The following is an 11,268-nucleotide window of genomic DNA, read 5'->3' as shown; positions in this document are numbered from 1 at the left end:
CCAACATAAAACTTGAAGGAAAAATAAAAAAGTGTGGAGCCTCCATTAACACTCTTCAACAACAACTCACCTGTGAATGAACGAGTATGAGTGTGTCATCTCTCATCAATAATTAATCTTTCTAACCATTAACTAGAAGAATCCACGTTTTCCCAAATTCAATCTCAAGACTTGTGTCGCCAATTTCAGATCCTTCCTTAATTATTTCTAAATTTCTTTGGGTTTTTCAAAACCCCATCACATCAACTCTACTCTTCACTTCACTCTCTTTTCTTTCTTCTGCTTCTAATTGCATTGCCCAAGCTCTGCTCTTTGCTTCTTTATTAGGTATAATCTCTCTCTTTCTCAGTTTTATTCGTTGATTCAATTCTTAATGTACTTAATTTGCCCTTGTTCTTATTTATTTTGATTTTTTGAATTGGGATTTGGTTTGTTCTTGGTGATTCTTTTCTGGGTTTTAATTGATTGCATGAATTGAGCTGAATTTATGTTTTTTGGCTGATGTTTTGTGTTTTGGTGTTATTTTAGAATAGGGTTTTTCATTTTTTTATGGGTTTGTTAGTGTTCAGTGTAATTTTATTGTTAATCTTTGTGGGTTACTTTAATTGTGAATCTAATGATGGGATTTATCTTTTTTATAAGAAAAGAGATGATGTTATCAGTGTCATTCTGAATTATTTTCTGATATGGGTTAATCTACTTCGTACATACTGATAAATGAATTAATTATGATGTATTATGTATATGCTGATTAATGAGTTAATCATTGTGTACCTGTGGTTGTACTTCTCTTGAGAGCTATTGGACCTTGATACATTAGTGCATACAACCTGTCAAGAATGGAATGTCCTTATCAATCCGCTTTAATTGGCCTATTTGATTTATCGGTGCCAAGTGCTTGATCGTTTTCCTGGCGAACAGTCGCTATTCATCATCATTTCAACTTTGAATTATTATGGATTAATGGACTTGACCGGATGTTTGAGTAATTCCCTCTTTACTGTTATTTGTGGAGTTTGGATTAGTGAATGGGGTTACTAGTCAAAAACGAATGTCTTTGCAACAGCTCCACCCAGCCCTAGCTATTCCTCTTCGGAGGCTTAAGGAATGGTCTTATATGGACGTTGTTGCATGTTTTGTTTGTTTAAGAGACTGGCTTGGCAAAATGCTCTTCTGTTAGTACCCTTAGACCATAAGTGAAAACAGGTGACTTGGCAGAAGGGGGTATTCTGTTGGCGGTATCCTAGAAGGCATGGATGATTACTGTTCTGCTATCTTCACCCAGTATATGCTAGATGCTTTGTGTTTATGTCAGCTGTTGCTGTTCGTTGATGCTGTTAAAGTTGTTGAATGCTAGGATGGCACTAAATATTTTCTTTTCCCAAGCAACTTTAAACTTCTGTGGTTAATAGCTAGTTTTAAAAAAATTCACAATCACATGTATGTTTTTGTGACTGGCAGGACAGTAACTTCTCCAATCTTCTATTGCCCTGCATTCTTCGTTACTTTGTATAATTGTTACTTTGTATAATTAAGGTCATATATTTAGGCCAGACCACCAAAGCTTTTACTCTATGGGTACCCCGTTACTGAGATATGTGAAGTTGGGAGATAATTGTGCACTATGTAATTTCCATTAAGACCTATGTTTCCCAAAAGACTTGTGTTTGTCCTTGTTATAAAAGATATATTTATGCTAACAAGTTCGACATCATCTTAGGTGCATTCCTGGACAAGGTATTATCTGTATGTTTTGTACTCTAATAGAATGCGTAAAAAAAGGTTTCATCTGTACACGTTTAATTCCACTGTAATACTTGAAGAGGCATTCCGGACTGATTTAGCTGCAACCTGTAATATTGGCACTCCATCCAATCCATACTTGTCTTCTGGAAAATTTAAGGAACCAACCATCTTTGCTACTTCTCACATGTAATCGATCTAATCATCTGAATGCCAGAAGCCATGCAGCTAGCAGTTCTTACTTCAGTCTAGTTGATGTTTTTGCATGATTTTACAGCATGATGAACTTGAGAAACCTATTGTTTGAATGGTTACAGTAATTGGTCTTTGCTGCCATACTTAAACCTTTGTGAATAAATGTCTTGCCTATTTTTATAGGTGGTTTCTTACTGCAGCTGATTATCTAGGACGTCACAATGTTCAAGCAATCTCCTAGTAGGAATAACAGATCGAAAGGAATTAAAGTGAAGCACATCTTGCAAATCTGTGTCTTGCTGGCTGTTTGCATTTGGTTAATTTACCAAGTCAAGCATTCTCATGAGAAAAGGCAGGAATATGAAGTTAAGGATGATAAGGATGTGGTAAAGGTTCAAAGTGATGGTGTGATCCCAAGAATTGGGAGAAGAGATATTCCTAGAATCACGGAGGTAGATACAAATGGTGAAAAACATGAAGAAGATGAAGATGAAAAAGATGGAGAAGAGGAAGATAACAAACATGAAGAGGATGAGTCAGAAATAGAGGATGTCAAAATTGTAGAGAGAGAAGAGGAAAGAGGAGGTGGAGATGATGAAATAGATGAACACGAACCAGAAAAGACGGAGACTGAGTCTGAACATGAAGAGGAAGCTGAAGAAGAAGATAAAGAGAGGGAAGAAAAAGAGGATGTCACCGAAGAAAACCATACTGAAGATGAAGAAAATGATGATGCTCATGAAGTGCAACCTGAAAAGGAAGATAATGAGGAGAACTCTGAAAAGGAGGTTCATATTGAATCTGAAGAACATGGCGATGTTGGTAAAGAAGATCACAGTGAACAAGAGGTCACATCAGATGAGCAGGACCATGATGTAGGGAGAACAAATACTCGTGAAGCCCAAGAAATGCTTTATAGGGCTGATGATGCTTCCAGTGAAGTTGCTCACAATGTTCAATTTGTTAATTCAGAAACTGAGAATGTGACATCGGGTCACGGAAATGAAATGTGGGGAAAGATCAACTTTGGGCAGGAGCATGATAACAAAACCTCTGATAATGCTGAAGAGTTGATCAAACCCGAGGTGCAACCTAGAGATTTTGACACTGGGACTTCTAATGTAACAGTTACTGAACCAAAGAACTATAAAGTCAACTTGACGAAGCCTGATGCTAGCTCACTACAGAACTCAACATTGCCTGAAATCACTAGTAATTCAACTGTTGCTGGTGGTCAACATTCTGCCGCTTTGCTTTCTAATGAAACACAGACAACACTTGATTTTAATGTGTCCCAAAATGGTACCGTGGAATTGCCTGGTGATAAAGAACCAAAATTGCCAGGCAATGTATTGGAACAGGATGTTAAGATCAAACTAGCTACAGATGACAAGAGCCAACAGGAAACGTCAGCAGATGGCAATAAAGCTGAGGATGTAAATACTAATAATGGAGAATCCTTAAGCTTACACAATTCTACATTTTCTACATCCCATGACACTACAAATGATAAGGATACCAAGGAAGCTGCAAAAAATAGCTCTGTAGATAATGAAAATCAGGGTGATAAATCAGATAACAGTGGAGAAGCTGCGTCAGATGAAATTGCTGAGTCTCACTCTGACGAGGTTACAGGCCATATTCAGCATGACCCTATTGATGCTTCTGATACTACTGCCCTTGTGCAGGAAGAGAGAGAATCTAGGACGGATTTGAACACACTGCCTAAAATCAGAAATGAGATTCAGAACACAGAAGAAGTTGTGTCTGAATAATTTGTGCAGATTTTGCAATGTGAGTAATATTTTCCAGTCCCCATATTAAGCTGTAATTTTAGTTTAGTTATGTTCTTTTTTCGCCTACATAAACATGTTAGGTTGTGGTGTTAGTTCTATAATACTTCATATATCGTTTGATCATGTAGAAAACAGTAATCTCAAGTTTGCAGTAATTGTAGGTTAATTTAAATTAATTCAGCTACATCTCTGAATTTATACCCCCATTCCCTGGTTGAAGAAACAAAATCTTGCTTAAATATGCTGTTACAGATTTCAATTCCTGCAACCTGCTGGAAAGAACTAAGCAGTAAGCTCTACTGGGATCTTACATTGTTTGGTTCGTAACCCATTTCAGGTTCATCAGCAGTAAGTAATCCCTCATAATGATATAGATTTAAGATTATACAAATAGGTTATCTTATACTATCGATTGTCAATTTACATGACACATACACCTTCACTAGTACCGCAGCATATATGAACAGGTTGAGGTGATGGACTGAAAGGTGCTCTCTGAATTCTTATTATGCACTTGAGGATTTCTTTTACCTGCATGTAGTAGCATTTAGATATGAGTATAACTACATTGCAAGCCATATAAATATACTTGTATAATGCATACTATACACCTATAGTACCTTGTTTCGTGTTGAATGATGCTGTCTACAAAGTTATCTTTTAATCCATTTGGTTCTTAAACAATTGGGTCTTTCAATTTTCTAACCCCTGTTTTCTGAGTCTTGTCTAAAGATTATGTTTCTACTGATTCTACGCTTTTCGGTCTCGACATTTTGAGATTCAATGTCTTCAATTAGTCTTATAACCCGTTTGGTAGATGATAATAAGTGACTGATGGGATGAGCTTCTATATAATTTTCGTTTTTTTGAATAATTTTTATGTCGGGTTTCATGATTTTACGTGAGTTGTGTATGCAATTCTGCTCTCAAATTTGTGTTATTTTAAAATCCCATTTCCATTCATTATCAATTTATCACACTTTGACACGAAATTTTCCTTACAACATTATTCGCAAACTAAATACTATTACCGCCATTAATTGTTGCCTACCAAACGAGTTGTTAAAGTGTTCGTGTCGATGGTCAAATCCTTAATATTATTTAAACCCTTCTTAACAGGCGTTGAGTCGTGCAATTAGGTTTGTGTACTCGACAAAGGTTTGACCTACCACTTTTTTTTCCTTTAAATGAAAACAGATAAGTAACTTATATCATCTTCAAAAACTTTGACTTGAAAATCAAAGCAACAAAACAAGTGATGAACTACATAATTAACATATCTATAACGATTAAATTAACAGAATTAAATAGTTAAAAATTGACACATTATTGTATAGTTTGCCTTGAGATTCCATTTCATTGCTTTGTTAGTAAAAGAAGAAAGTGAAGAGTGAAGACTTAAGTGTTAATGTTAGGCAACCAAACCCAACTTGACAGAATATTACGGAATAGTTTGATCTACTTACTTTCGTGGCTTGTTGTGGCTACTATTTAGTCAATACATATCATCTTAATAACATATGGTTTAAAAAAAATTACAAAAAAAAAAAAACTTAAAATTAAACTGAAAATGATTGGTCAAAATCATAACTTTTTTTGGATTCTTTTGCTTGACTTTCTTAGCCCATTGAAGCTTCAAACTTACATTCACCATTGGATATTTGGATCAACCAACTACAGAAAATAATTGGCAAATCAAAAGTGAAAATTATTCACAAATTATTGTTGCATAGTTGGGAATTTGGGATGTACAACTTGAATTTTCAATATTGAAATGAGCACTTTTCTGACTTTCACGGAAATTTAATAATGTCAATTTTGTACTTGTAGAATGATAATACGTTGTAGTAATTTTTTTTATATGTGTTCTATTAGCCAACTAGTTTAGTTCAAGTAATTGAAAGTACTTAAAAATGCCTTCACATACTCCGCGAGTTGGTTAATGCTTGAGATTTGAAGGCTTGAAGAGCAAATCATTTCTTATGCTTCCGTTGTACATCATGATAACATTATATATCATCTAGTGAAATGCACACGAAGCTTGCAACAAATAAGAACAATATATAAATAAAAGATTTAGCCTCTAGTAATCTACTAATCTATGTTATCTAACTATGAGAAACTCTTAGGAAGCCGAGTACCTATAAATTGTAGCCTTACTTTTAGCAAACATTTGTATTATAAGAGGCCATAGTTTGTTCTCTATATTAGCACCATACCTATGTGACTTTGTTTAAAATTGCTCAATACTTGTCTCTTTTTGGACCCTCAATTTCTGTACTAATAATACTAATTGTCATAATAAAACCCTTAATTTGGTCACAAAAGAGATGTAGAACGAATTAATTAACCAACATTAGCGAATAACGATGCTTCTCTTCTATTTCCATCTACCAGTTCTTGGTCCAAGAAAGTAGGATGAATCTAACTTCTCCCTATCTATAAAGTCAATAAAGAGCTAATCACGCATCAAACACACTCATTAAACAATAATTTTAGTGACTCATCTACTCTAACATGCTTGTAGATAAGCACGTATTGCGTGTACCCTAATGAATACTTAAGCGTACTTGCTCTAAGCGTTTTATTATGTGGCAGGTCAAGAGGGTGTAATTTTACATTCTAGTGTCGATGAAAGTGGTTATTAAGTACTTAATCAACTATGTTAAGTAGCTAAAATCTTGTATGAGACATATCTTATGTTATGCAACAACAAGTTGACTAGCTTATTGGTTTTATCACTTTTGTTACAAGACAACAATATAACACTAGGCTTATTAGATTGAGTATGAGCCCGTGAGGCATGAGGTAGACACGACACGACACGACATGTTATTTACTGTGTTGTCGTCACAACAAGACACGTTATAGATTACAATTTAGGCATGCAAACATGACACAGTGACACATGGACTTATAAACTTAGACCGGCTAATTGAAAATTCATAATGACATGACAAGTATTAAGTAGGATGGGTCACGGGAGTCTAGCCAGGCCAAAGCACGCGCCTACAATTTAGGCATACAAACATGACACATAGACTTATATACTTAGGTGTCGTTTGGTTGCTATGGGAAATTACTTCCCATAGGAATTTGTATTTCATGGGAATTAAATTCCTACATTTAAATCATGGAATTTTATAAAGTTGTTTGATTGGCATGAGGAAAGTTGCAAATCATGGGAAGTTTGACTTACCTAAGGGGGGGTTAGGTAATTAACTTCCCATATTTTGTGAGAAGTCACAATTCCCATGAATTTGCAATTCCCTCATTTACACTTTTTATTGTCAACCAAACAACTCATGCATTTTCAAATTCCCATGATTTTCCATTTTCCCATTTTATTTGTTTAACCAAACAACCCCTTAGACAGTTAGACGGGCTAATTGAAAATTCATTATGACATAGTTGGATGAGTCACGGTTCGGGCCTATCTAGCCCCAAATCACACGATTAGGCCGTGCCGACATCCTTCTCTACAAGAAAGCAGTTAATGAAATCAATAAAATAAACCTCTCTCCAATTCTGATTCATGCATAGCTTGTGGCAACTTCAGGAGTCAGGGAAGGCTCAAAAAACAATAGGCCAAGTCATATGAACTGTGAAACTTGAGTATTAAGGGCACTAAAATTAAAAGTATACACGTACAATTATACTCTTTTAATAATACATCCATACTCTAAACTGATAACACCACCCTGTACACGTGGTCCTCTTTTGTTGCACTGTATTTTTATACCTGTATAAATCCAATAATTCAAAAAAATAAAATTAAAATAATTCACATGGTTGGACTATCTCTGAGTTAACTTTGGATGCCATTCTTGGAATTCATTGCTCTGCCAAACTACCTGGACCTCAGTCCTCAGCTGGGACTTTTTTTCAAAAAAAATAAAAAATAAAGTTTTTGCTGGTTTAAGAAAAACTATGTTCTATGATATAATATATTTCTGATATCTTTCCATTTTTTTCTTTGAAACAATCTTCCATGATTTTTTTTAACCATGTTGAGAGGAATAACAGAAGATCTAGCTCATTTTGACCTAGACTAGATAGCATGAAAGTATAAGATTTCAATCAAGGTCAAATTGTTCTGGCCAACAAGTCATAGTTAAACAATGAGATATTTAGTTTGATTTGAGATCAATTTGAGACTTATTTGAATATATTCCCACATTATTTTATTACGGAGTATATAATGAATAAACAATAGTTAAATTTGTTTTAAAGTTTTGTCATATCAAATCTTATAAATTCGAATACACTTTAATTGTGAATCAAATGATTGTAATGACTAATTGTTTCATGTTTAATTGTTTATGTATCAATGATACGTGGACAAATTTCTCAAGTTCCTACTATTAATGAAACTTAACACTATGTTGATTATGATATTCGTTACTATTAAATTCTATAGGACAATTCCACAATTCTAATTGCTCAAGTAATTGTTTTGGATTTTCTCACAACTTGTAATTGATACTTTTCTACTTTTTTTGACACATAGAAATAATTCAAATAAAAACACAACAATATAGCCAAGAAAAGAAAGAATGGACCAAAAAAATTTCCTACTTTTAATTTTTTGCAATTTTGCACTCATCAAATAAGATGCTAAAAAAATTGGGTAACACTTCCACTGTACATCCAAAAGAAAAATAAAAAAAGCCGTTACCAATAAAAAAATCAAACCATCTCATTTGCAATGAAAACGACAAAGCTAATTGAATCAAATGACAAAATCTCCACTCTGTTGTTGCCTTAGCTCTTTCCTTAGCTTCTGAGAGAAGGGCCTACATGCGTCCATGCTTAGATCCATTGCAGCGGCTAAGGCCACAAATGCGGCTGCATCCTCCCTGCATGTCACATGCTGGGCCCCAACTTCCACTACTGGCTTATTCCCTTTTCCTTCCCCTCTTACTGTTGATGACATCACAAACCCCTTGTACATTAGCCCGGGCCACCAGCCCGACCCGGGTATTTCTGACCCGGATGACGATGCTGAGCCCGACCCGGTCCATGATCCGAAGTCGATGCTGCTGTTTGGGCTGCTAGCGAGGGACGGTCCGGTGGTTACATCGATGTTGAACTTACCCCCGGGCCGGACCGGGATTGATGATTGGGCCATGGTGACCCCGGCGGGTCCCATGGCATCGGGGAGGAGCTCAAAACGATGCCCGAGCCCTTCCGACCCGAGGCCTGTGCGTTCTCGCCAGGCCTCGAGTCGGCCCCAGGGCTTCCATGTTTGGTCCCCCGGGCGCAGGATGAGCCATGCGCCCGGATTAGACTTGCTAACCTTGTCCGACCCGTGTGATGGGACGAAAGGGGTTACCATCGAGGCTGCTGCAACTGGGGACCCTGAAAGATCATGTACTGTTATGGACCATCCTTTGCGCTCTTTCACATGGTTTTGGTGCTGATGATCCCTGTCAGCTTTGAGTGTGCTTAGCCAACTTCTTGACGTGCTTGGTTCTGATATTGCTGAGCTGTTTTAAGAATGGACCAAATTCATAATCAGCACCAAATTTCAACCGACTGAAAATTCTGATATAATGATAATAATATAAAATTTTTGAAAGACTCGATTCAAAAAATATTCATCATATCAAAATCAAGAATTTATGAGGTGGTCCAACGCAATATTAGCTGTAAGCCTGTAAGTGATTACGATGTGTGCAATTGGTAATTACACCATATAATCGTATATGCCGTGAAATTTTTTCCTAAAACACGCCTTAAGACTTGGACTTTGTTCTTGTACTACGTATTATACACAATTCAACCAAACAACCTCAATTTTGGTTTTCAATTCCTTTCAAAATTTATCAATTAAATACTTATTTTTCGCTACTTAATCATACTAATACTCTTAGATCATTAAACAATAAATAAATTAGTAAGCGTCGATCTCAAAACATACATAAATTGTTTTTAGCAATGCTCGTACATAAAGATTATAGAACATCTTTGAATTTAATTACATTTTTATAGCAAAGTGACATTTAAGGGAAGATGTAACAAAATTGACCAAAATCACATAATTGACCAAAATCATAAAAATTACCATAATCATGATTAAAACACAATTAAAGCAGAAAAGTTGAATAAAAATAAAGAAGGAAAGAAATAACAACTGACCTTGATCTCATATTATGATCACCATGCCTAAAACTGAACTTGCAAGTAAAAACAGGCTGTCTAATATTCCCTTGGACTTGAAATACTTGTGGACTACAACCGGGTTCGCTATCGAATTCGAATACAAATCTCGGGTCGGGTTGAGCTTTAACACTCAAATAAAGTTGCGGGTTCAAACCCTTCTTCTTTTTCTCCCCTATTAAAACCCACCCGTTTTGCATCATTGTACTCGTTTTTCCTTCCATGATATGTTGACTTAACTCCAACGGTATCGAAGCAGACCCGAGTAATTTTCCGGATGATCCAAACCCGCACCCATTAGCCGATGAGTTGGTAGTATACACTTTCATCTTAAGAGTAAGTCTGCTACTACTGCTGCTGCTGCTACTGCCACTTTTCCTCGAAGTCGAGGTCGTAGAAGTCGAACTCGACTTAGCGAGGGTTTCCAAATCTGATTTAGTCAGATTGAAGCAGGCCGACACGGTCTGGAGTTGTCCCTCGGGATGAATAGCATCCCGAGGAATCAAAGGGACCGTGGCGGCCTGCTCGGGGAAACCCTTGAGCTTTATCTTACAATAACAGGAGGAGGACTCGTCGGAGTCGGGTTGAATACCCGACGATGACTTGATCGCTAAGTTCCCGATGACTATTCGAAGGAACTGGCAAGGATCCATTTTCTTTTTCTTCCCAAATTTTCTGTCGAATTGCATTAGGTGTGAAGAGAGAAGAGGAAGATGAAAAAGGAGGTTTATATTTGTAGTGGGGATGGATAGAGAGGTAGGAAGAAAGAAAGGATTATTATTATTATGATGATGGAAGAAAACAGGCTGTAATTAAGTGGAGATTGGATTACAAAGAGGACGAATAATAATTAAGGAAATATAAAATGTTATTTTTTTTTTTTAAAAAAAAAAAAAGGAAAGAAAGCGTGGGTGAGGAGAGAGAAATATGAGCTGTGGATGGAGAGGGTGGGAGTGGTGGCCAGTGCGCACGTACGCTAAAAAATAAGGGATGCCAGCAAATTTACAATTTTTTGTATTTTGCCACCAATCAATTAAACACCTCTGTCATCTTCTAACTAATTATTATCTAGTTTTTGATTTTTGGACCCACTTAACCTTGTAATTATAATAATGCGAACAAGTACTTCCAAATACAACATAAAATGAAGTGTGTACTTTTTCTCAAAAATGGAGGAAAATTGTTGTTTTTTTTTAAATACAAAAAGAAAATGAAAGGAACTTGTAGATGAAAGCAAGAAAGAAAGAAGGAAGAAAAACTTTTTTTAAAAAAAAAGGAGGAAGAAAAACTTAAAACTATTGATGGGAGATGTGAATTTCATTCTGTTTGATGTGTTTTTATAGGAGTCATTAGTCTGGTAATAATAATTATG

At 35.9% G+C, this 11,268-nt stretch overlaps 2 protein-coding genes across 3 annotated transcripts; one reads left to right on the top strand and one right to left on the bottom strand.

Moving 5' to 3' along the window:
- Positions 1–3,918, top strand: LOC110685016 (cilia- and flagella-associated protein 251-like). Of its 2 annotated transcripts, none has more exons than XM_021861475.1 (2): positions 1–327; positions 2,139–3,918. In XM_021861475.1, the coding sequence occupies exon 2, from the start codon at positions 2,160–2,162 to the stop codon at positions 3,711–3,713; it is 1,554 nt and encodes a 517-aa protein (XP_021717167.1). In that variant the 5' UTR covers positions 1–327; positions 2,139–2,159; the 3' UTR covers positions 3,714–3,918. The 2 variants fall into 2 exon arrangements, with proteins under 2 accessions (XP_021717167.1, XP_021717166.1); XM_021861474.1 differs by having other exon boundaries at positions 2–327; positions 2,122–3,918.
- Positions 3,919–8,289: 4,371 nt separating this feature from the next.
- Positions 8,290–10,895, bottom strand: LOC110685015. The gene is made up of 2 exons (XM_021861473.1): positions 9,876–10,895; positions 8,290–9,223 (listed from the first exon to the last, which is right to left on the bottom strand). Exons 1-2 carry the CDS (start codon positions 10,583–10,585, stop codon positions 8,467–8,469), a joined length of 1,467 nt encoding a protein of 488 aa, XP_021717165.1. The 5' UTR covers positions 10,586–10,895; the 3' UTR covers positions 8,290–8,466.
- Between the last annotated feature and the right edge of the window lie 373 nt (positions 10,896–11,268).

This window comes from Chenopodium quinoa, unplaced genomic scaffold, assembly GCF_001683475.1.
Source record: "Chenopodium quinoa cultivar QQ74 unplaced genomic scaffold, ASM168347v1, whole genome shotgun sequence".
Classification (NCBI taxonomy): domain Eukaryota; kingdom Viridiplantae; phylum Streptophyta; class Magnoliopsida; order Caryophyllales; family Amaranthaceae; genus Chenopodium; species Chenopodium quinoa.
The sequence above is the reverse complement of the archived record's forward strand: the minus strand, read 5'-3'. Positions and strand labels throughout refer to the sequence as shown.

Excerpts from the sequence above, each read along its gene's own strand:
- LOC110685016 (XM_021861475.1), top strand. The coding sequence starts at position 2,160 with ATGTTCAAGCAATCTCCTAGTAGGAATAACAGATCGAAAGGAATTAAA.
- LOC110685015 (XM_021861473.1), bottom strand. The coding sequence starts at position 10,585 with ATGCAATTCGACAGAAAATTTGGGAAGAAAAAGAAAATGGATCCTTGC. Across the intron at positions 9,224-9,875 it reads GATCATAATATGAGATCAAG|CTCAGCAATATCAGAACCAA; the intron begins GTCAGTTGTTAT and ends TTCTTAAAACAG.